Source organism: Ursus americanus, chromosome 22 (assembly GCF_024610735.1).
Source record: "Ursus americanus isolate L20-20 chromosome 22, mUrsAme1.1.p, whole genome shotgun sequence".
Classification (NCBI taxonomy): Eukaryota; Metazoa; Chordata; class Mammalia; order Carnivora; family Ursidae; genus Ursus; species Ursus americanus.
Genome location: NC_142148.1, coordinates 24,904,697 through 24,928,997, shown reverse-complemented (window position 1 = coordinate 24,928,997; position 24,301 = coordinate 24,904,697). Strand labels below are relative to the sequence as shown.

The 24,301-nt window shown below is 55.4% G+C and overlaps 1 protein-coding gene across 1 annotated transcript; it reads left to right on the top strand.

Moving 5' to 3' along the window:
• The first annotated feature begins 5,270 nt into the window (after nucleotides 1-5,270).
• Nucleotides 5,271-17,120, top strand: BPIFB6 (BPI fold containing family B member 6). The gene is made up of 15 exons (XM_045810073.2): nucleotides 5,271-5,418; nucleotides 6,708-6,807; nucleotides 7,890-7,994; nucleotides 8,463-8,612; nucleotides 8,763-8,826; nucleotides 9,249-9,309; nucleotides 10,101-10,192; nucleotides 10,993-11,169; nucleotides 12,202-12,255; nucleotides 12,596-12,769; nucleotides 13,554-13,621; nucleotides 15,054-15,099; nucleotides 15,903-15,966; nucleotides 16,403-16,479; nucleotides 17,088-17,120. Exons 1-15 carry the CDS (start codon nucleotides 5,319-5,321, stop codon nucleotides 17,118-17,120), a joined length of 1,365 nt encoding a protein of 454 aa, XP_045666029.2. The 5' UTR covers nucleotides 5,271-5,318.
• The last annotated feature ends 7,181 nt before the right edge of the window (nucleotides 17,121-24,301 follow it).

Sequence of the window (24,301 nt, the reverse complement as noted above, 5' to 3'; positions counted from 1 at the left end):
CCTGTCCACCAGCTCCAATGCAGGCTCCCGTGGCCACGCCCACACCCCTCCACCCTGGTGACTCTGATGTCCTTCACTTTCAGACCGCGGTTGTCGGTCTCTGTGGTTTCCCTCACAGAGCCCAGCACGCGGCAAGGGCACATAAATGTATGTTTAGTGAGCTGCTCACACCTGTATATGCCGGCCCAGGCTTGCCCCAGGCCCCAGCCCCGGGAAGCCACGTGGAGACCAATCCCCACAGGTAGGTGTGGGAGTCACCTTTGTTGGGTCCCCAAAGCGTCTGCAGGGAAGGGGAAAGATGGCCCTGAGCTTCAGGACTGGCCCAGTCTTCAGTGTCAGGGAGGAAGGGGGAGGAGGGGGATTAGGAGGGCTCCCTAGAGGAAGCAGCCACAGCGGGTCCAGAGGATGGCTGAATTTGCCGCGCTGGTGGGGCGGGTATTATAGGGACCAGGCAGGGCAGTGCTGGGGTGTGGGGAAGGGAGGTCAGGCTGGCAGGCCGGAGCCCTCTTGGGTGTCCCTTGGCAGGTCTTGGCCTGGGATCTGGGGTCCCTTAGACTCAGATTCGGCTCCTGGTTGTGCCATCACTTGCTGTATGACCATGAGCCAGTGACTTGACCTTGAGCCTCAGTTTCTCCACCTGTAAAATGGAGGACATTGTCTAAGTGCCCATCTCACAGGATAGTCCTAAGGTGTACGTGCTCTATGCAGATCAGAGCCTCACCTCGGGCCGGGCTCGGGTCACAGGCACAGTAAACGGGCCCTCGCGTTGCTACTACCATCAGCAGAACGCTAGCTCGCTGGGGCAGGGGCGCTTACGGCAGCTCTAGCCACGAGCGTGCTGGACCAGTCCTCCCCCGGGAACCCGAACCACGTGGTGACCCAAGGCCCCAGGAAAGACTGTTTCCTTACAGTAATTTTATTTTTAGGGAGCTTGCCTCCTTCCTGGCCATTAGAGCGTGGTGACGACCAGTTTACGTTGAGCTTAGGGCAACAGGGGATGGTGCGAATGTCCTTTTCCCCTCTCAGAAAGCCTGTTGTTCTCCTCCCTCAGGACAGAGAGGATGAAACAGCAGCCCAAGGTCATGTAGCCCGCAAGGGCAGTGGCCGGCTCGGGGCCCAGATCGCTGAATGTAGGCAAGGGGCTTTCCCCACCACGTCCTTCCTGCCTCCCTGCTCTCCCCACAGTACCCAAGATGGCCCTGGGGGAGGCAGGGAGGCCCGGCTGACTTGAGGCACACTGGGGGAGATCTGTACTCAGGAGGGAGCGATAAGGTTTGTCTGTCCCTCTGTCTGTCGGGGGCGGATCAGCAGGGATAAAACGATGCTATCTGTAGACTGGCTCCTCCAGCTCAGGGCTCAGATCAGGTTGGAGACTGGCTGGGCCGACCTAGGACCTTCTCTCCTCCTGTCCCAACCTGGCTTCTTTCCCGCTGACCTCAGGCGGGCCCTTGCCTCCTCCGGCCTCAGGGCCCCAGGTGTGCATCGGGCACATAACTTCCTCCGTCTTCCAGAGCTCTGTGCTCCCTGTGGGGTGGATGAGGAAACCCTCAGTCCTCCAGCAGCCCGCCTGGGACTCCCTGTCACTCTCAAGGGGCTCCCAGCCAGGCCTCCTAGGGCATCATGGAAAGCACACGAAAGGCTGGACACCCAATCCTGGGGTCCAGCCCCAGCTCTGTGGCCGGCTTGGGTGTGGTCCTGGGATCACCCTGCCTTCACTGTCCCAGATTCGGACCCTGAGAGAAGCTCCCCTGCTATTTACCAGCTCCCGGCATTTCCTCCAGGAAGGTCCCTTTGATGACCCCCATGGGCCTTTTGTTCCTGGAGCCCCCCACGCCTCTCAGGCGGCCCAGCAACGTCTGCCAGGCCTTCGAACTGGCCCACACTGGCCTGAAGCCCCTGGCGCTGTCTCAGAGCTGGCTCTGCTCACCCTCGGGCATCAGCGCCAACACCCCCTGCTCCAGGAGTATTAACTCTAACGTCAGCCCCTTGCTTCCCTTCCTATCCCATTCCTCTGGTTTAGCGGCTTCCCCGCCCCTCCCTCCTCACGAATGATCTGGCTCTGGGACTGTCGATTTGCAGCACGTCCATCTCCCCCTGTAAGCTCCAGGAGGAAGCCCAACAGCCTCGTTCAATGCAGCACCCCTAACCCTGCACAGGCCCGGCCCACAGCAGGTTCTCAACAAACGTTTGTGGAGGCAGCAGAGGAGTGCCAGGTATGCATTGCCCCTGGTGGGGGGTGCTGTGTCCAGGGGAGGGGGCAGTGTGAGAGCTAAGGAGACCGTATCCTCCCCTCCCCAGCGCCCACCGTCCTGCAGCCACCCAGGCTCCCCAGGCCCCTCCTCCTCCGTGTTATTGACATTGGAACAGACTGAAGCATCACGTGAGCGTTGGGGCTCCTGCTCTTTGGGCCGCTAGATAATTATCTGGGCCTTATTAAACCCTTAATTACCCAAACAGCTAATCAGGTTCCTGAATATAAGGACTTTCTCGTCCCAGGGTTAGGAGGCAGAGGTCAGTCATCTGCAAGATATCCCCGGGCTCAGCAAGGTAAGGACAGGCCCCATCCATGGAACTTCCCCCAGACAGTGTCTTCTCCAGCCTTGTCATTTTACAGATGAGAACACAGGCCCAGAGAGGAGAAGGGACTTAGCCTAAGACCGCATAGCCAGTGGGTGGCAGGGTCAGGGCTTGGATCTATGTCCTGACCCCTGCCAAGTGCCCCCCACCTGACAGGAAGCTACTGGACATTGAAATCTTCAGAGGCTGCAAGACTTAGGCAAGATGAAGGAGACAGAAGGTCTGACGGGCCTCAGGACCTCCAGCTGAGGCTGAGGGAAGACCATGGAGATCTTGCTTTGCAGGAGCTCGGAGCTGAGCTGGGACAACCGGGGCAGGGAGTGGGCATCTAGGCGTTTGCCAGGCGAGAGAGGGAGGAAAGGACTTCTTTCCTCCACGCAGGTGCAGACAGTAGGAGACACTCATCTTGGGTGGGATGGAGTAAGAATACAGTCAAGTTCAAGCTGTGATCTTTGAGACTGGGGGTGGTTGGGGATTGAAGGGAGGCTTCCTGGTGGAGGAGGCAAAGGCTGAAATTAGGACTTGAGGGATGAGAAGGCTGTGGATGGGTGGGGGGGGGAGGGCATTCTAAGACAGAGGAACATCTTAGGCAAAGGACAAGCAAAGCCAGAAACAAGACCCTGGCATTGACTGTCCCAGAAATACTCACATGACCTGTTACCCCAAGCTGCTTATTATATATTAAGAGGGCAAAAAATCCTGCCCCCTGAGTAGCCTTTTTTTAAAAAAAGATTTTATTTATTTATTTGAGAGAGAGGGTGCACGAGAGAGAGCACAAGTGGAGGGGAGAGACAGAGGGAGAGGGAGAAGCGGATGCCCCACTGAGCAGGGAGCCCGATGCGGGACTTGATGCGAAACTCGATCCCAAGACCCTGGGATCCCGACCTGAGCCAAAGGCAGACGCTTAACTGACTGAGCCACCCAGGCGCCCCCAACCAGAGTAGCCTTAATACCTGGCAGTAGTTCTGGCCTGGGAATGGAGAGACTGAGGTGGTGCTGTCTTAGGGCTGGGAGATGGGGCTAGGGCTGGAGGAGACCTTCACCAAGCCCCTTCCAGCTCTGTCACCCTGACACTGAACTTCACGGGATTTTCCAGGAGGCTTGGCATTGGACGGGCATGTGCCCGCACATGCTCGAGGTACTCGAGTGTGTGTGTTCACGAGGTTGAGGAAACACTAAGACTGAGTATGTTTAAGCCCAGATAGATCTTTAAATATTGAATGAGAGAGAAAGAGATCACACTTTCATTTAGCAAATATTGATTTTAGGCCTGAGTGGTCTCCCTGGCTTTTTAAAAGCTGGCTGCTTTTATTCTTCAGGTCTCAGCCTAAATATCTCCTTCTCAGAGGGTCCTTCCCCGACCACCCTAGCCCTCATGCCCTGGGTGAGCACGCAGGCGCACACGCACACACACACACACACACACACACACACACACACACACACACACACTCTATCCCACTCTATTGCTTCTCTTTAAGATTCAGGAGAAGCAGGACTATCTCTGCCATGTGTACCTTGTGGCCCCGTCTGCCTGGCACATAGTAGGCACTCAATAAATGTAAGGTGAATGAATGAATGCAGGTATGGGCTCTGGCCGGGGAGGCGGCCCGGTGGGCACCCATCTCTGTTTGTGGGTCCGTGGAGCCCCCAGTGGCCAAGACTGCTGTTAGCAGGAGTCCAGCTGGAACTCCCCCTCTCTGGGTGATACCTGCAGGAGTCCAGCCGGAACTCCCCCTCTCTGGGTGATACCTGCAGGAGTCCAGCCGGAACTCCCCCCCTCTGGGTGATACCTGCAGGAGTCCAGCTGGAACTCCCCCCCTCTGGGTGATACCTGCAGGAGTCCAGCCGGAACTCCCCCTCTCTGGGTGATACCTGCAGGAGTCCAGCCGGAACTCCCCCTCTCTGGGTGATACCTGCAGGAGTCCAGCCGGAACTCCCCCTCTCTGGGTGATACCTGCAGGAGTCCAGCCGGAACTCCCCCTCTCTGGGTGATACCTGCCAGGCCCTGTGGTCCCTCCTTAATTCTTTTCAGCCATAGCTCAAACCTGAAATAAACACTTGGCTTCTGCTTGGGAGAATTTCAGGTCTCAGTAAGTAGGAGGGAAGGCTTTCTGGGGGTCCAGGGTTGGGGTGAGGCTTTTCTGGAAACCTTGAAGGGCTGGGGGAAGTCCTTATCCAGTTCTCTACTCACTGCCTAGCAGACCTTGGGTGTGTTCTTCTGTTTCCCTTCTGGTGTGGTACTATCTCAAGGGGCCTTAAGGAGCTGCGAGTTGAGATTTCTGGAAGTGAGACCAAGCTGGAGGAAGTGGGGGATGCTAGAGGGTGGGGGGAGCAAAGGGTTCCCCCATTCCCATACTGCAGTGGGAGTTTCCAGTCCCCTCTGCGGTCCCAGCATTGCCTGGCACTGAGCTGCCCTTGAACTTATGAAAACAGCAGCTGAACCTTCCACCAATGCCATAATGCAGGCTGGTGAGAACGCATCATGCCCAGATGGGGAAACTGAGGCTTAGAAAAGGAAAGTGCCCTTCCTGGGGTGCCCCCGAGACCCTGTGTTTAATCTGGACCCTCTTCGACCCCTCTTGAAGTCAGTAATGAGGTTTGCTGAGTTGGCTGGAGTCCAAAGGCTCCTGGACCCCCAAGACCATCCAGGGGGCCTGTCCTCTTCTGGAGCATGGGAGGTCCCCAGGGGAACCAGGGTCGAGGGGAGCTGCACCCAATTCCCTGGCGCAGGTGGAGCCATGCTGCGGATCCTGTTGCTGGCACTCTGCGGCCTGCTGACCCACACCCGAGCTGACCCCGGGGCACTGCTGCGGCTGGGCATGGACATCATGAACCGCGGTGAGCTGGCGGGCCCGGGCGTGGGGCCGGGGGCAGGTGGTACGTGGTGACGGCTCCTGTTTGCATGGCCTTGAGCATCCCATGACCCTCAAAGTTAGCAGCAATGATAGGACTCCTCCACTTTACAGAGGAGGAGACTGGGGCCCAGAGAAAATGGGGTGACTTGTCCAAGGTCCCTTGACAAGCTGGAGGCAGAGCTGGAAACCGTTTCCCCGGAGCCTCTCCTGGCCCTGATAGCAGGCCTGGGGGCCATAAGTGGGTTGTGGGAAGACAGACGGGAGCCAAGTCCCAGCTCTGCCAACCATTTGCCGTGTGACCTCAGGCAAGGTGCTACTGCTCTGTGTTACGGTCTGCTCATCTGTAAATATAAGATGTAAAGAAACGTGAAATAGGGTGACCAGTCCTTACCTGGGCAGATCAAGTGAAATGTGAGATTACAACCTCCTGGAGGGCCTTTAGTAAAAGTTATTTGCACCTCCTCACTCCACGACTTTAGGGGAAATGCAGTCACATGTTGGTGCAAAGGGCTGATGACAGTTCCTCCGGCTCAGTGTTTGTCCCCTCTCTGGGAATCAGCCTATGACCGTTGCGCAGGTGTTTCTGGCCTGGTGCCATTCGGGGGGTGGGGACTCCAGGCCCAGGGAACCAGCAGCATCTGCATGTTTTTAACAAGCTCTCAGATGCTCCCTAGTCACGCAGTTTTGAGAGTGGCTGGGCCGCAGATAAAGTCAGCACTCTAGCTTGGGGCTTGGACCCCCATGATATGCTCCCTGCAGACTGCTCCATCCCAGTCATATCCTGCCCCACCCTCCAGCCATGCTGAATTTCTCCCTCTCGACTCTCCATGCCACCTTCTTCCTGCTTCTCCATTTTTGCATTTTTCATGGACTAGCCTTCTTTACTTCTTTGCTTCCTGGTGAAAACTCCTATCCCTCCTTCAAGGACCAACTGATGGGGCACCTCCTCCTGGAAGTCTTCCCTAGCTCTTCTCTTCCTGGACCAAACCCCTCCTGCAGTTCCTCCAGCTGTCTGCGTATTATGGCTCTTGTCACCCATTACTGTCATTGCTGGTGACTGTCTCCCCCGTGAGGCTGAAGGAAGGCAGGGACTGGGCGTGACTCCTTTCTGGGTCTCTGGATCACCCAGCCCAGGGTGGGGCACAGGGACTGTGGGCACAGAGTGGTGCCACTTGTGAGTGGCCTGTGCCTGGGATGCCTGAAAGGTTGGCCCCAGGCAGGAAAGCAGTGGGAAGCCCAGCTAAGTAGCTCTCTGGACACCCCCCCTTCCAGAGGTGCAGAGCGCCATGGATGAGAGCCACATCTTGGAAAAGATGGCAGCTGAGGCGGGCAAGAAGCAGCCGGGGGTGAAACCCATCAAGGGCATCACCAAGTGAGCAGGGGAGGGGCTTTGGGGGCGGGAGGGCAGAGGGCGGTGGGGGAATGTGTGGTCAGGGCCTGAGAGGGCAAGAGGGAGAGTTGGGGCAGGGCCTGGGGCAGGACCTGGGGTCTCTTCCTTGCTTTGCTGTTGGCTTGCTGTGTGACATCGGGTCGGTCCCTGCTCCCGCCTGGGCCTCACGCATCCACTGGAGACAATTCCTGCCTCTGGTGAGCAGGGTCGTTGGGAGGAGGAAGTGAGGTTGAGAAGTCAAACTCCAGCTCCTGCACGCAGCAGGGGCTCCCTGAATGCACATGAGAAGTTCTCAAAAACAGAGGCAGAAAGGTACCTGCCACCGTCTCATGATGCGGCAAATGGGTTCCATTGCAAGTGCCCCATGGGATTGGTCGGCAGGGGCTGCCCGGAATGATGTGGGGGTGGGGGTGGACTCTGAGCACTCTGCATGAGCAGGAAATGGACTGTGATCAATTAGCCACGTCTGCGGAGAGCCCAGGAATGGGGGTGGGAGGTTAGACATGCCACATCCTCATTATCCAGGATCTCCACTGGTGGGTCTCAACCAGGGCTGATTTTGCCCCAAGGGACATTTGGCAACGTCTGGAAGCATTTTTGTTTATCACAGCTTGCTGGAGGGGGTTGGCAGAGACGCATCTCGTGGCTCTAGTGGGTAGAGGCCAGGGTGGGGCTGAGCACCCTACAAGACACAGGACAGCCCCCCCACAACAAAGAATTATTCTGCCCAAAATGTCAACAGGGGCACCCTTAACAAACCCTTTCCTAAGCAAACCTCCCCATTTTGCCAATGGGGAACCTGAGGCCCACAAAGGGGAAGGGTGCAGCCCAAGGTCACATAGCCAAGAGTCTCGACTCACACATGACAAGTACTTCTGTGTACAAACTGGTTCGTGTCCAGCCTTTGCGTTTCACAATGGCCGCACGAGGCGGGCTTATCCCTGTGATGCGGGATGGGGGATTTACCCGAGAGTTCCCAGCAAGGCGGTGGAGGAACGAATGGACTAAGGGCCTGGGTCTCAACGGTCCGGTTCTCATTGCTGTGGATGTCTGTCGCCTCCCAGCCTGAAAGTGAAGGATGTGAAGCTCCCTGTCATCACACTGAACTTCAACCCTGGGGTGGGCATCTTCCAGTGTGTGTCCACCGGCATGACCATCACTGGCAAGAGGTGAGTATGGCCAAGGAGGGGAGGGGGAGAGGAGGATGACCTTGTCTTACGCGTCCGTGTACATTTATTGAGTACCTGCTGGGAGCCACCTGGGTGCTGTGTTCTGAGATGTGCATATTTGGTTCCTGCATTCGGTGGGAACCAGACCTGAGCACAGACGCTCGCAGACGGAGTGATTAGCCTGGGACAGAGGACGCACGAGCAGCGTGAGGGCGATCAGAAAAGGCTTCAGGTGGATCATGATAGCTGAGTAGGGTTTTAAAGGATGTGTAGGAGTTCCCCAAAGCAAGAGGGAACAGAAAAGACTGGTTTTGTGACCTTGGGCAGGTCCCATCCTCTTTTCTGTGCTGTGGGTGGGGCCTCACCCTTTCCCCCTCCCAGAGCTTCTGAGACTGACAGCAAAGAGGAGACAGGGATGGTGGCCACAGTGGCAAAGATGTCCATGACACCTGCTTGCCCTCCCTCCAGCTTCATGGGTGGGAACATGGAGATCATCGTGGTTCTGAACATCACAGCCACCAACCGGCTTCTGCAGGACGAGGAAACGGGCCTCCCCATGTTTAAGAGCGAGGGCTGTGAGATCATCCTGGTCAGCGTGAAGACCAACCTGCCTAGCAAGTGAGGGGCTCTGTGGCTGGGGAGGTGGGTGGGGTCCACATCGCCCCCCCCTCCGGCATCCCTTCCTGAGCCACTTCCTTAGTCGTGTCCCTGAGTGTCCGGTGCCTCACTGCCTGCCGTCTGTGCCCTGTCGCCCTCCTCTGTGTGCAGCATGCTGCCTAAGGTTGTCAACAAGTTCCTGGACAGCACCCTTCACAAAGTGCTCCCGAGCCTGGTGAGTGCCCAGACCAGGCCTTGGCCGCGTCCGTGGCGGTGTCAGACCAGGGCTGGCAAGCGCGTTTTCTCTGCTGTGGCCCTGACCGACTGACCCGTAGCTGAGGAGGACTGAGGCTGTGGCTGGCTCAGGGGGAGAAAGCACCTTGCTCATCTAGCGATGTCTGCCCTGAGCACGGAAGGAGGCACGATTCCCGTTTGCTGGGGAACGTGTCCTCGCTGATGTTGCAGGCCACGGTCAGGAGCTCTGGATTCTAGCCCAGCCTCTGCCACTGACTTTCTGTGTGACTTGTGGCCTCGGTTTCCTCTCCAGTCCCTGTCCCTCCAGGGCTCTTGGGTCTCCCCATGGAGTACCATTTGGCTGTGAGGAGGGAGGCCCTCCATGCAGGGGCCCCCTCAGCCCAGCACCTTCTCTGCTTCCAGATGTGTCCAGCCATCGACGCGGTCCTGGTGTACGTGAACAGGAAGTGGGCCAACCTGAACGGTGAGTGGCCCTAGCCACGCCTCGCTGCCACATGGGGACATCAGGATGGCTGGATTTGGAAGCCTCCATTCCCCATTCAAGGGCCTGCTCCATGCCCAGCCTTGGACTGAGGAGGTCTAAGGTCTCAGTGTCTGTCCATCCCCCGACCATCCAGATGGGAAGCCTGAGGCCCTGAGGGACCCTGAGGTTTTTGCCTTAGCCCTCCATCCAGTGTTGTGTCCATGACCCCCCGGACTCCAAGGACAACGGCCACGGTGGGCTCATCCACAAGACTTGTACCCTGAATAGTAACCCGATAGTGATGACACCTGACTCTTTCCTTTGCCAAGGGGGTCTACTGCCTCTGTTATCTCAGGGTTCACAGGGTGCCCTAGGGGGGCGAGAGGAAAACCCAATGGCTGGGAATGAAGAAAAGTGGCTCATGTGCTCAGCAGTGTGGCCTGGGACACTTTATTCCTCTGAGCCTCAGTCTACACATCTGTAAAACAGAGCCAAGAATCCTGAGCGAGCCAGTCTATTGTGGGAACTGAGCCGCAACACCCCTCAGGAAACTCTCGAGTTCTGTCTCTGCAGAGTGATGTGAGGGAGTGGGATTTCCAGGCCAGCCACCGTTGCCTCCATGCTACAGAGGAAATTACTGAGGCCCAGAGATGTTAAGTAATTTGCCTGGGGTCACACAGAAGGCCAGGGCTCCTGGCACCCCGGCCAGGTCAGGTAGCAGCTGGCTGCTGTCAGCGTCTATGATGTGCCCCCAGTCGGTGCCCCTCTGAGTAGAACTTCCTCTTGCACAGCCCCCATGCCCGTGGGTCAGATGGGCACGGTCAAATATGTCCTGACGTCCATACCGACCACCACGGCCAGCTACATCCAAGTGGACTTCAGCGTAAGTGCCATGGGGCCACCAGGGGACTAGGGTTCTCACCAGCCTGCTTCTGCCAGGGAGGTGGCTGGACTGGGGTGCGGAGGGTAGGAGGGCCCCTCAGGCCCTGGCAGACCAAGCCCACCATGAGAATGTTCCCTGACACCAAAGCTTTCTTTCTCTTTCTGCTCTCAATGTGAACCCTGAGTCCTGAGCTGACTTCCAGGACTGCTGACCCCACACTCACACCTTCTCCGGGACTGGCTGCTTCTCCCAATGAGTGACTCACCCAGTTGTACCAATGGGAACCCCAGGGCCTGGGGGGACGCAGGACTTGGCTAGGGTCTCACTGTGAGTTGTGGCAGAGTTGGGTCCTCAGCCAGGTCTCCAGAACTCCAGGTGACTAGGTGAGATGCGTCTTCCAGGAATGGGAAGCAAAATCCTACAACACCATCTCCCTGTGAAGACTTCCTCCAGCATGGTTCTTCCAGGCCCCGCATTGTTTGCCGTTTACCTCCTTCTGAGAATAAACAGAAAGCATGTCTACATCGATGAGGGCTCCAACTCTCGGTCAGATTAACTGGGGTTACTTAAGCAATCCCATGAGCATAACCTGTGGCTTAGTGACTGATACCCTTATACTCGTGGGCCTCAGTTTACCCATCTGTACGCTGGGAGGATAGCCTGCTCTTGGCTCTACCATCTAGTGACTTGCTGACTTGGGGGCTAGTTTGAGCGCCACTCAGTTTGGAGGACAGAGTCTTGTCCCCAGCCACAGCCTTCATGGCCAAGGCTGAGCATCTCCCTCCCTGCCTGTCCCACAGCCTACGGTGCAGCAGCTAGAGGCCAACACCATCCAGCCCGCTGACGCTGGGGAGGCCTTCGAGTTCCCTGAGGGCTATGTTGAAGGCTCCTCACAGCTGCTGCTCTCGGCCACCTTCCTCACCACAGAGCTGGCCCTTCTGCAGAAGTCTTTCGATGTGAATGTCCATGAGACGAAGGTGAGCTGCCCTGGAATGACAGTCCCCTCTTGGTGGGTCTGTTCTGAGAATTATCCTGGGGCTGTGGGCTGTACCAAGGCTGGAGATGCCGGGACTGATTTGGGTTTCTATCATCAGTTTGCCCCAGCACCCACATCTCTCTGTCCATGTAACCGCCATCTACTCACCCATCCATCCAACTGTCCCTGCAACCAGGTATTCATCCATCAACGTACAACTCTCACACACTGGCCATCCATCCACCTTTTATTATCCAGTCATCAGCCACCCATCCATCCATCCTGCTATCATGTATTCAGGCCCTAGGCTCTATCCTTCCAGCTACCATACATCCACCCTTCATATCATCCACACCTAGAACAGAGCCTGATACTACTGACTAAGTGAGGCTATACATCTGTCCTTCACCACCCAACTCTCCATTATCCATTCTCCTGCTCATCTGTCAATTCATCCATCCTTCCATTCATCACCACTGATCCATCCATTCATCCTCCCATCCATGCACCCATCATCCATCCTTGTACCCTCTCATCCATCCTCCCACCTATCAATCCATTCCTTATCCACTCTCCTTACCCACCCGTCCTTCCATCTATCATTCCTTTCATCCCTCCACCCACTCCATCCACCTGCCCATCTATTACTCGTTCTCCTACATAAGTGCTCGTCCATCTATCCACGCATCCATTCAGCACTCATTTGTTGATCTATTTCCCCACTCATCTATCCACCCACAAATCCATCCACCCACCCTCCTCTCATCCACCACATTCATCCATTCTCCCATCTGTCTGCCACTTTTTTACCCAACATTTTCTCAGCATCTGACCTTATGCTATGAGCCATGGACATTGGGTCATGTAAGCCACAGTCTGGGCTACCCAGGAGCTCCGTAACCACTTAATCACAGAATGATAATATTATGCTGGAGGGAACCTCAGAGGTCTTACCTTATAGAGTCAGAGGAGCTGTCTGTTGGGAAGGGTGGGGGAGGGCTTCAGTAGTCCTCACCTTGCTTTCATTTTGTAGATTGGTCAGTTGCCCCCACAAACCACGAAGACACTAGCTGGCTTCATCCCTAAAGTGAGTGCCCTGACTGCCTATATCACCACGTCTCCCCTGCCCTGTTCTCCAGTTGAAGGGACAAGGGATTTGGGAAGCAGCTTTTCAAGGTCACATTTCCCTTGTCTGATGTGGAATCATCCTGACTTCTCCATAAAGTACTCTTTGGGTCTATGTCCAATAAAAAAGAGCCAGACTGGTTGTTTTGTTTCCTTTATTTCCTGATAGACACATCCCAGCCCTTGCATGTCATGTTTCCTGTGTCCAAGGTAGTAATCACCTATTTCATGATGGACTCCTGGTATCAGCTGAAGCCACCATCTGAGGGTGGGCCCTGAAAGGAGTGTCCTGGTTTCTGCAGGTAGCTAAGGCCTATCCCAAGCCGAAGCCCTTGGTGACCCAGATCAGGATAAACAAGCCCCCCAAGGTCACCATGAAGACAGGCAACAGCCTGCTGCACCTCCATGGTACCCTGGAGATGTTTGCTGCTCGGCGGCGGGGCAAGGCTCCTGCATCCCTCTTCCTCCTGGAAAGTGTGAGTAGAATCTGTTTCCCATTGAAGCCTATGGATATTCAAGGCTGGAGTGTAGGATTTTAGTTGACAGCCAAGTAATGGATTGAAAAATCCTTAATTGATCCCAATTATGTGATCCTAACCTCCTGGGAGCTGTTACCTGATGTCTGATCTTTGGCTCTGCCACTGAACCTTTGAATGGCTAGAAAGATCAACACACTGAGGAGTCCTTCCCTTCTCTCTCTTCCTTCCTCTCTTTCTTCTGCCCCCCTTCTCTACCTCCTTTCTTTCCCCCAACATTTGTTAACATAAACAAAAGCTGAGATGGGCTCACCCCGGGGGTATATGGGAGCCTTGAAAGATCTCAAATCTAGTTGAGGAAATCGCAGAGGACTTCCCAGAGGAGGTGATGCCTGAGCTATGTTTTGAAGGTTGAGCAGGAGCTGGCTAGGGAAAGGGTTGATGCTGGGGATAGAGGACACTCCAGGTAGAGATCACAGGATGTGCAAAGGCTGGAGCAATAACGTGGTATGTGCAAAGACCTACAAATATGCCAGATATTTTTGAGTGCCCAGTCCTGGAGCAGGTACAGAGATGCTGAGGAACAGAGATGCTGAGGAACTCCCCATGCTTGGGCATGGGGAGACTACTAGATTCAGCTCCTGAAGGTGGAATGCGGAGAGAGGAAGACCCCTGTTTTGCCATGGCATGGTGCTGAGAAGGTGGTGGAGCCCCTGGTTTTCCCAGCCCTTATGGGGCACCCACTGCCTTCTCCCTGCTTTTGTCCCCATCTGCCACCTGCTAGCACTTCAACCTGAAAATCCAGTACTCAGTTCATGAGAACCGGCTGCAGATGGTCACCTCTCTGGACAGGTAGGAGTCTGCTGCCCATGCTGGTGTCCCTGTCTCCTGCATGGGCATTACCAATAGCACTTGGTTTTCTGCTCCAGGGTCCCCCTCTGATCCATCCAGCATGGCCCACACTGCCAGGCTGTTCTGGTCACTATCCCTTTTCTAGAATTCTCAATAGCTCCCCATTACCTTCATGATCTTTTCTCAAATCTTAGCCTGGCACTCAAGATCTTTCTCGAATTCTCCCACCACTCCTCCTACTCTTCCACTAGGCTCTTGCACGGTGAGTCTGATCATGGGTCCATGTCCCCTTTTCCATTAATAAGCTTTTGCCCGTGTCATCCAAATGCCACCTGCCACTCAGGACCCACCTCAAATGCCACCTCCTCCTGGAAGCCTGTCTTCGACTAATAACAGCTAACATTTACAGAGCTCTGTCTATATGTGAGGCACCGGCTCCACGTATTACACTCATTATCCTACCTCAACATCGTGCTTTTCCTCCTTACTTTTTATATTTGTCTTAATCTTGATCTGACTTGTATTAGGCCAGGATTCTTTCAGTGCCAGAGACAATTCCAGCTTCAGTGAGCCCAAAAGGGAATCTTTGAGTTCACATAATTGAAAACTCTAGGGGTAGATCTTAATTTCAAACATGGCTGGATCTTAGGTGCCCAAAGTCCTCAAGATCTCCCTCCTCTCTTGATCTTCGCTGTCCACTTTGTTGGCTCAATTCTCAGGCAGCCTGTCCCCAGGTGGTGACAAACTGACCCCGACGCCAAGAGACGCCTCTTGTCCAATAGGGCTCAGTTACCGAGGCTGCTTCTCCTTGGTTTAGCATGGATCATATGACCAATCGGACACTAGTCGCCAGTGTCAGAGATGGAACTTCCTGATTGGCCAGGTTTGGGTCATGTGCTCACCCTGGGACTCTGTATACCTTGGAATGAGAGTGGAAAATGGGAGGTCTGCTACTGAATAGGGACTAGAGCTTGGGAAGATAAAGCGGCCAGAGGATCACCACATGGCCTGTTCTGGGGCCATGATGTATTAGTGCTTACTGGAGGCTCTGAAGGGGAGGGGGGTCACCTGAAGGGTCCTAGTTGTGTCCTACGAGGATATGGGGCCGACTTTTTGGGCAACAAACCTCTGGATACCTGGCCTTGGGCAAAATCGTAGAATTGGCTGGGGGTCCCGGAGGGAAGAGTCAGGACCATGGGAAGCGGGAGTGGTTTGAGCTGAAGGAAACAAAATGGGTTGTAATGAAAGGTGATGAGTGTCCCATCATAGGTAGCATCCAAGCTGGGACTTATGAGCACCTGGTCTGAAGGCTGTATGGGGACTTCTGCATCAGAAAGGGTTTGTAGGTGTTTGAGATCCTCTTTATCCATGGCCACGGACGGTGGCTCTGATGGCCCTGCCCATTCCTTGTCTCCCCCACAATCCCATGCAGATTACTGAGCCTGTCTCTGGAGTCCTCATCAATTGGTGCTTTCAACGTAAGTATCTCAAGTGCTTCTTTCTGGTCTGGTTTGAGGGTAAGACTGTGCCTATTCTCCCTTGGCACTGCAGGGATGGCCCCTGAAATGGAGGCAGAGGGAATAGAGCAGCTCACTGTGGGGCCTGGGGCAGCTGATGTGCTGTGCGACCTTGGGAAAGTCACTTAGCCTCTCTGAGTCCACCTCCTTTTCTGGATAGAATCTGGACATCTCTCTGGATTGATTCTAATAACACTGTCGTGCATAGCAGCAGCCTGGGCTGCCTTTATTGGCCCGGCTGTCATTTTTATTAGTCTGGGGAGCCTCAGGGCCTAGGACAGAACCTGACCAGCAGGCACCAATACTAATAATAACAACAATAGCACTTCCAGAGCGCTTACTCTGTGCTCTGTGCTTTACCCAAACTCACCGAATCCCTGTGCGTAGGTCCTATTACATTCCCCTTTCACAGATGGGGAAACGGAGGTACAGAGAGATAGTGAATGAATAACTGACCAAAACTGCTGCGTTTTCTGTAGGAGAAAAATGGGGCCCACAGGTCACCCACTGTATCCTGAATTCCTCCGTGCCTGCACCATGACCCCAGGCCCATATGTTGCTCAACAGGGACTAAGTGGAGGTGTAGGGCCTCTGCCTACAGTCAAACAGGGTCCAGCCCCGTTTGATGCTAAGTAGACAATTTTATTTCTCTAATATTCATTCCTGTGGTCCCCAGATCCAGTTCAAGTGAGGGCTGCAAAAATCTGTTGACTTGAGTTGAATCGAATGATGGGATGTGGGTATTCTTTCTCTCTTACCCCCAGGAGAAGAAGTTGACTGGCTTCATTACTGATTATCTCCAGGAAGCGTATGTCCCAGTCGTCAATGGTGAGGGCTCCCATGAACTTTGATTTTGCTGGTGTCCAGAAGCCCCATAAGCAGGACAGGATGCCAGCTGGGTGGTCTCAAAGCCCCTTCACTGATCCCAGATAAGGGAGGCGAAGAGGGAGTGGACAGTCATTGCTGGGACTTTGAAGCTAATGTAGTCTTAATCTCACCCGCCTGGGGACAAAGTCCCCTCCCACAGTTTGGGACCCTTGGCTCTTGACCCCACACCATGAGTCAGATCTCGACCCAGACCTGGGATGTGAATACGTGGCGATCAGGCTTATGTTCTCTCTGCCCGTGCTGGCTGGCCGACGTCGTGAATCGGTCACTGTGCTGTTTCCCACCACTCTGCTCCAGGTGGCCAAGGAGTGGCTTTAAGGAGTACTCGATCAGCCGCAGAGCAGTCAGCTAACATGACTCTTACCGTGTTTCTCAGATGTGCTCCAAGTCGGGTTCCCACTTCCGGACTTTCTGGACATGGATTACAACCTGGCAGAGCTGGACATAGTAGAGGTGAGGAAAGGAGCTAAGGAAAGCTGTGTCCGTTAGTACTTTTGGCCAATGAGTGATGAGCAAAAGCCTTCCTCTCTCAGCCTGGAGGGAGGAGCCTTGAGGAGGGCAGCAGCCATCAGTACAATCCTGCCACTCCCTTGAGCAAGACCCTCCCCTCAGAACTTAGGCCCCCCTTGTCCAGGGGCTCCCCAGGAGGAAACCTGAATCCTGCTGCTTTCCTTCTCTGGCTCCTCGGGCAAATTACTTCACCTTTTTCTGTTGCTTGAAATAGGGGTGGTAATATGAGTGTATCTACCTCAGAGAGCTATTGAGATAATTCACCTAAAGGCATACAGTAAGTGCTTAATATTAGCTTTACATTGCATGCCAAGTATCGTGCTGGGAGCATTAAATGTACATTTTTCTCATTTGATGTCTCCACTCTGGGAGGTAAGGATGCTGTCCCCACTTGACCGTTGAGAGAACGGGACACTTAGAGATACGAAGGGACACGGGCAGGTCTATCCTGTGCTCCTACACAGCACCCTGGCTTCCATTTCCCGGCCACCAGCCTGAGCCATCCTGTGCGATGGTCCCTCGTCCCCACCTGGCCCTTTGCTTCCTTCCAGAATGCCCTGGTGCTGGACTTGAAGCTGAACTGACCAGGGCAGGATCTGCTGCCAGCCACCCGCACAGCGCCACCCAGCTGCGCGCTGGAGGAGCTCCTGACTGGAGCCGGTGGGCCGGGCCCTCTACCGCCCCTGGCCACCTCCTTTGACAAGGAGTGAGCAGGCAGGCCTGGGCTGGGCCTTGGCAATAAACTGGAGAAAGATCCTCACGAACATCTGATGGTTCGATCTCTTTATTTGTAGTAAAGCGATGTCTGCCTTTTCTTCCCCTTCAGTGGGTTTTGGAGTGTCCGACCAGCTTGGGGTCTGAGGGACGCTGGTCACAGCCTTGGAGGGCAGGCATGGGCGTATATGGAGTGCCTGCTGAGTGCCATGCCCTGGGCTTTACTTGTACTGTCTCATTTCATCCACCCAATAACCCACGCAAGCATGGCCATTCCCACTTTACAGAGGAGGAAGCTGAGGCACAGGGCCAACTCCCCTCGCCCGGTCACACAGTGTAGCAAGTGGCAATCTCTTCTCAGCCCATCTCAGCTGCTTGCCCCAGATCTTGTGCTGAGGACGGCCCTATCCGCAGGGGGCCTGCAGGAGTCCAGTGTGTTTCCAGGAGCTCTCCGTGTCAGACCCTGCAATCCTCACAACACTTGAGGGACGTGAAAACTGTACCCATTTCACAGATGAGGAGACTGAGGCTCACAGAAGTAGAACAACTGGCCCAAGGCTACCTGGCAAGTCAGGGGACAGGGCTGGGATTGAAATCTGGGCTCTTGGGCCAGTCTGCCTGGGTTCCAAACCTGGCTTTGCCTCCTTGCTGCTGTATGCCTTGGGGAAGTCACTTCACCTCTCTGTTTTCTTACCTGTAAAATGGGAATGATGGCAGTACCAACTTCTGCCCCATTGTCCTGAGGTTTAAATAAATCAAGTGCTGAAAAGTACTCAGGAGCACTGTGCCTGGCATACAGTAAGTGCTCAGGAAATGCTGGCCACAGGTGAGTTTTTGAGGCTGAGGGAGATGTGAAGAGGTGTGTCTGGTCGGAGTCGGGGAGGGGTGCTAACGGTGCAAGGCCGAGTGCCAGCCTGTGTGCTGGTGAGCACCTGTGCGTGTATAAGCAGCCTGTGGCTCGGGGCAGTCTGCGTGTGTGTGCGGACATGGTTCCATCATAGAGGCTGTGTGTGAAGAGACCTCTGGTGTCCGTCCATGTCTGTGTGTCTGTGCGTGCCCATGTACGGAGTCCGTGCCAGGGCGTTTCCGTGTCTCACACACAACGCTCGTGTGAGGACTGGCTCCCAGAGTTTGTCATATCGGCCCCATCACCTCTTCCGAGGTTGGCACTGCCACTGTTCTCTAAATGGACTCCCTTTAAAAGTAAATGTTGTACACCTTTAATTTACACAAGGTCATATGTCAAGCACGTTTCAATTAAAAATAAAGAAATAAATAAAAAATAAAAAGTGAATGTATGTTTATACACAATAGTGAACAATACATTTAAAAATAAGTCTACTCTACATGGCCCCTAAAAATCAATCTCAATTGCTAGAATGTAAAAAAAAAAAAAAATCCATAACTTTGAAAAAGAATGTGCATAAGGGCTGATCCGTTGGTGCTCCAGTCCTGGAAATTGCTGGGTTGGTAGCCATGGGTCTAAGTGTCTGGGTGTTGGTGCATGTGTCTGTTAGGATGTCTTTGTCTCCCAGGGGACGAGTCTTTGTATGTGGGGGGTCCGCATGGGTCTGTGAAGGTGGGGGGCTCCATGTCTGTGGGTGGTGTGGTGTGGCCAGAGGTCTGGTCAGGAGGCCAGCACTCCCGGAGCCTGTGGGTCCCTGGCAGGTTCGCTCTGGCCCAGCCTGGCCTGGACCCACACCGGCAGAGGAGGGAGGGCCCTCCCTCGCCGTGGTCCGGATGCCAGGGCTGTCTCCTTGTCCCCCGCCGCAGGCCTAATCCCATGGCCCATCATTTCCCCGGCGCTGGGACAATGGCAGCATTGAGGCAGGCCTGGCAGATCCAGAGGCCTCGGTGATCCAGGGGTGGCTGATACCCTCCCCTGGGCGTGCCGGAGACGCCCCTCCACTCCCCCAGTCCCCCCCCAGAGGTTCCTCCAGTACACTCATGGTCGCCTGAAGCCTCGCTGCCACCCTCCCCAGGCCGATGCTCAGATGGAGAAACCAAGGCACAAATCTCACTTGTGAGAGTCGGGAGGGCTGGGCTGTCCCCGTGGTATGACCAGGGGCACACAGGGCGGCCTTGGACAAACCACAGCTCTTCTCTGGACCTCAGTCTTCCCATCTGGGACATGAGAGAGGGGTCGGATGCTCTGACCTCTAACCTGACTTCAACATTCTTTGAGTGGCCAGTTACCCTGGATTTAGATTTACCCCGGGCAGAAATGGGGGCTGGGCTGGCTAGGGGAACCCTGTGCTGTGACCCCACCTCCTCGGAAGGTGATGATGGAGGTTCTCTGCCCGCGGGCACTGCTCGCCTTCCACTGTCTCCCAGCCCTACATGAGGAAGTGGAAGCTCAGGGAGGCGAAGTGACCAGCCCAAGGGCACAGGCTTGTGCAGATGGGACATGAACCCTGTCTGCCCGAGTCTGAATCCCCTCCTTCCTCTGTCACGCCGCACTCAGCACCGGGATGCATCACCCTCCTCTAAGGAAACCAAGGTCCAGAGAAGTTGTGTGATTGGCTCGAGGTCACAGAGCGAGAAAGAAGCAGGTCTTTGATTCAGGTTTCTGATCCTGGGCCCGCAGCCATCGACTCAGGGGCCTGCCAGGCAGCCCAGCCCTGGGAAGATGAACACCATACAATGATCCCCAAATCTGTGTCCACCCCAATCACCACCCACCCCGCCTTCTCCCGTCCCAGCCCACGCTCAACTCTGGGAAGACCTCCCCTGGATCTCGCCATCACCTGGGTTTCTCAGGCGCTCTGGGCACCCTTCCTTAATGCCCTGAAGTCCATTTCCAGGGTGTTTGTCCTCACAGCCAGCCCGCTCTGGGCCCCTAATTTGCTGATGGGGAAATCGCAGCTCTGCAAGGGAAGTCACTAGACCATGAGTACCAGAGTTCGGTTTTGAACCCTGGAATTCTGGCTCCAGAACCTTCACTCTAGGAGTTAATGCCTGGGGGTGTTTGTCCTCCTCAAGTCCCTCCCCTGCTCTAATCCCTTCCTTGGCTCTCCATCACCCTCACCGGGGCTCTCGATATGGCTCCCATCAGCTTGCCCCTGAAGGCTTGTTAAACCTGCCACTTCCCAGGCCCCCCGGCCCTGGCCTGCTGGGTCACGGTGGCCAGGTGGGGCCTGGAGATACTTATTTCAATTCCCACGGGCAGGCCCAACCTCTGACTCGGCTTGGGTGCCGGAGGCAGCTTGCAGGTGTCTGGGGTGTGGGTGGCTTGGTGTCTTCTTTGGGGAGAAGACTGGAAGGAACTGGGGGAAGATGAGGCAGGCCAGAAACTAGGTAGCACTTTTCTGCCTTGCGAGGGGCCAGGCTGGGCAGTGGTTACCGTGGTGAGCGTCGTCAGCTCGCCTGGCTGGCTCCTGTGTAAGCTCGGGCGGCGGCTCCCCCTGGCAGGGCTGTGGGTCCCCGAGCGTAGGACAGGGTGGTAATGATCGTGCTGACCCCGCTGGTCACAGGGGGAGCTTGATGGGTTCACACGTCCGTGTCTGGCACACACCAAGGGCTTGGTGCTCGCCCTGCCTCCCCCTGCCTCCAACAAGTGTCTGACAAGCCCCGGAGATGGCCAGCTGCTGGCGAGGCCCTGCTGGACTGCTGGCGGGAGCGCCCACAGGCTGAGCCGCACTGGGGAGCCCCGGCGGGGTCTGGGGAAGCCCCGGCGCCTCTAACAGGAGAACGGATATCCAACTCCGGTGTGTTCGCAGAACAGAGCAGTAGACAGCAAAGCAGAGCACATCACTGGGTCACACATGAGAATGAGTTTCACAGACACGGTGCGTGAAGGAAGCTACACACAAAGGGTACCCACGCCCGACTCCACGCACGTCCGCGGGAGAGCACACGGAGCTCACCCCTTGTGTCGGCCGTCAGGACCGTGGTACCCTCAAGGGGCAAGGACTCCGAGGGGACACGAGGGGCTTCTGGAGCCCTCAGTCGGTAAACATGCATGGAGCTGTAATGTAGGATCTGGAACATTCTCCGTACGTGCTTTCTAGTTGAATAAAAAGTTGATTTTTAAAAAGTGGTGTGATTGCGTCACCTGGCTCAGCGTCTGAAGTCCTCAGGATGAACACTGTAAGGGTGGGGGTTCTGAGCTTATGGGGTGAATGAGGCAAACACGGTCCCTCCTCCCCATCTCAGCAGGCAGCAGTTCCGGGCCTCCGGCAGGAGGCGACCCACAAACACCCAGAAACAAGGCAATAGACCTACATGTCACAGACTCTGATGGAGGGACTCCCAGGGGGCTGTGGATCACAGCCGGCTTCCTGGAGGAGGGGGTGCCTGAGCCAGTACCTGCAGAAGGATGGCAAACAATAGCCAAAGTCTCTAAGTCCATGTAGCAACCTGTAGGCTCCCCTCACCTCCTCGGCCACATCTTCACTGCTGCCCTTCCCTCTGCCTGGTGGGCTCTTCCCCAGACATCCCCCTGGCCCACTCCCTCTCCCACTGCAGGTCAAAGGCACGCCTGCTCCAATCTGAGGCCTCCTCTGACCACCATATTGAAAGTTGCACCCACCCCTGCTTTATTCTTGTCATCAGCCTCTGTCTTACTGTGTCGTGGGTTTATCCGGTCCCTCCTGCAGAGCTGTGCTGTCCGATAGGACAATCGAATGCTTGTAATGTGCCGAGTCTAAATTTGGTGTGCTGTCAGATTTTGCAGATATAATATGAGAAGAAGAATATAAGTCGTCTCATTAATAGTCACATATTAAGTGCTAAATGATAATATTTTGGTTATATTGGGTTAAATAAACTGTACTATTAGAATTAATTCACTTGTTTTCTTTTTACATTTTCAAAATTGTGGCTACTAGGACACGTGCAATTGCATCATGGTTCTATCGGTCATCTCCTTCAGGGTGTGGGTTTGTTCCCTCCGTTTATCGCTGTATCCCCAGCACCCAACAAACAGTAGGTACTCCATAAATGCCTGCTGAAGGGTGTACGGATGAAGGTAGGAACGGATGGATGGATGGATGATGGATGAATGAATGAATTTCTCTCCACCATCATGGGCCCCAGCCTCAGGAAGGGGAAAAAAGTACCTGTTCTGGAGTCTGGGGGACACTGGGTCTTGGGAGGTGGGGGTGGAGTTGATGCCCCTCCCCCAGGTTGGCCCAGAGTTCCTCTCTCCAGGCCCTGTGGCTATCTCCATGCCAGGCCTGGGGTAGTGGGGTGCAGAGGGTCTTCCTTTCTTCTCTCCCTGGGATAGGTGGGAGGCAGGATAGATTCTGTGCCAGCAGGGTGGCCCTTGGGGACCTTGGAGGGAGACTCTGTAGCTGAATGCTCCGCCCTGCCCCCAGCTCTGGGAGGAGGTGGCTGCCTTTGCAGCCCCAAACCTTCACTCCCGCCCCTGGGCACTAACCCCAGCCCCCACCCCCACCCCTTCTCTCTCCCCCCAGAAGGAAGGCTTAGCCAAGGCCCGCAGGAAAAACCACAATTTGCTTCTGACATAACACATTGACGGATTTCTGGCGGCTGTGCCCCCTTTGTGTCCCCAGAGCTGTTGTGGGCATATAAGGGCTGCCCCCAGGCCCAAGAGGGTGGAGGCGCTGGCAGGAGGCTGGGAACCTCCACCCACCCCTCGTGGAGCTGCAGGTGTGGGTAAGGCAGCCTGTGGTGGCCCCAGCCTCATCCAGATCCCCACCGTTGACCCTGCGACCATCCTGCGGTCCCATCTGAATAATGGGCACGGAAAGAACTCCCCCTAGGAGGGCACTGGGGCTACCTGGAGGGTGATGGGAGAAAAATCCCGCTTTACTGTTGAGAAAACTGGGGCTCAGGCAGGGGCAAAGGCAGGAATGGGGGGGCGGAGGACAGAACTGTCCCACAGACAGGGCTTGAGGGGTGCCCATTTTTCCTTAAGACGTAGAACCCAACTGGTTTCCCACTGCGGGGCTATTTCCTTCCGTGAGGGTGCCCGAGGTTACAGGGAGCCGCTCTGGGATGAGTCTTGGAGAAAGAACACAGACGTTGCCGAGGTTGCTACTGGTGCAAATGGCACCCATATGCACCTTCGTGCAAGGGTGGGGAGGTGCCCTCCTGGGCAGACACCCCCTGTGCCAGGGCAAGTGGCTGGCTAGTGAAGTGCAGCTGGACTCCCGTTGGCTCCTGCCCCCTCAGCAAGCACCCAACCAGCACACAATCAGGCACGGAGGCCCTAGACGCGGTCCCTGACCTCGTGGAGCTTCCAGAGATGGCAAACAAGGACACGAACACATGATGTATAATTGTGAATTGTGATAGCACCTGAAAATAAATATTCTGAGTGTTAGGGACAAACAGCCTTCTTCAGACAAAGCAAAGGAAGGAGGCGACATTTATTCAGAACCTGGGATGAGAAGCCAGTCATGCAAAGAACCAGGGGTTCCTAACAGAAAGCAGAGCATGTGCAAAGGCCCTGAGGTGGAAAGGGGCTTGGCATGTTTAAGACCAAGGAGGTCGAAGAGGCAGGCAGGGACCTAGTGGGTCATGGAAAGAAGCCTGGGTTTTATCCCAAAGGCAGTGGGGAGCAGGGTTTAAGCAGAGGTTACACGAGGGGTTAGATGGGTATGTGACTGCATTGGCCATTGCTCCATAAAGATAAGTCCCATCCTATGAAACTAGTAAGTTAGCCATGCTCTCACCTTCCATCTGATTCCTTCCAACACGGAAGGATAGAGACCGGGGAGGAGAGAAATGGGACATGTTAAGTAGTGGGTCCCCAATCCGCCACACCTTCTGAAATGGCCTCATGAGCCAATGGGAAAGCAGGGCCAGGAAACGAAGCTCCCATCCTGGCGTCCTGGAAAGGTAGTCCCTCTGTCGCTCTCCCTCAGAGACCTGGTAGGTCCACGTTCACCGGGGACGCAGATGACTAAGACTTTTAAGTCAGGCACGTTGGCTGCTGCTTTCCTGGGAGTGAGGCTAGAGGGAGCTGGGCCAGGCGGGCGGGAGGGCCCCAGGCTGGTGATGGGGCACAGGGATCGGGCGACGTCTCGGCACGCGGGGTGCCTCAGCGTTCCTGCTTCTGCCCCTGATAGGTGCGCCATCGAGA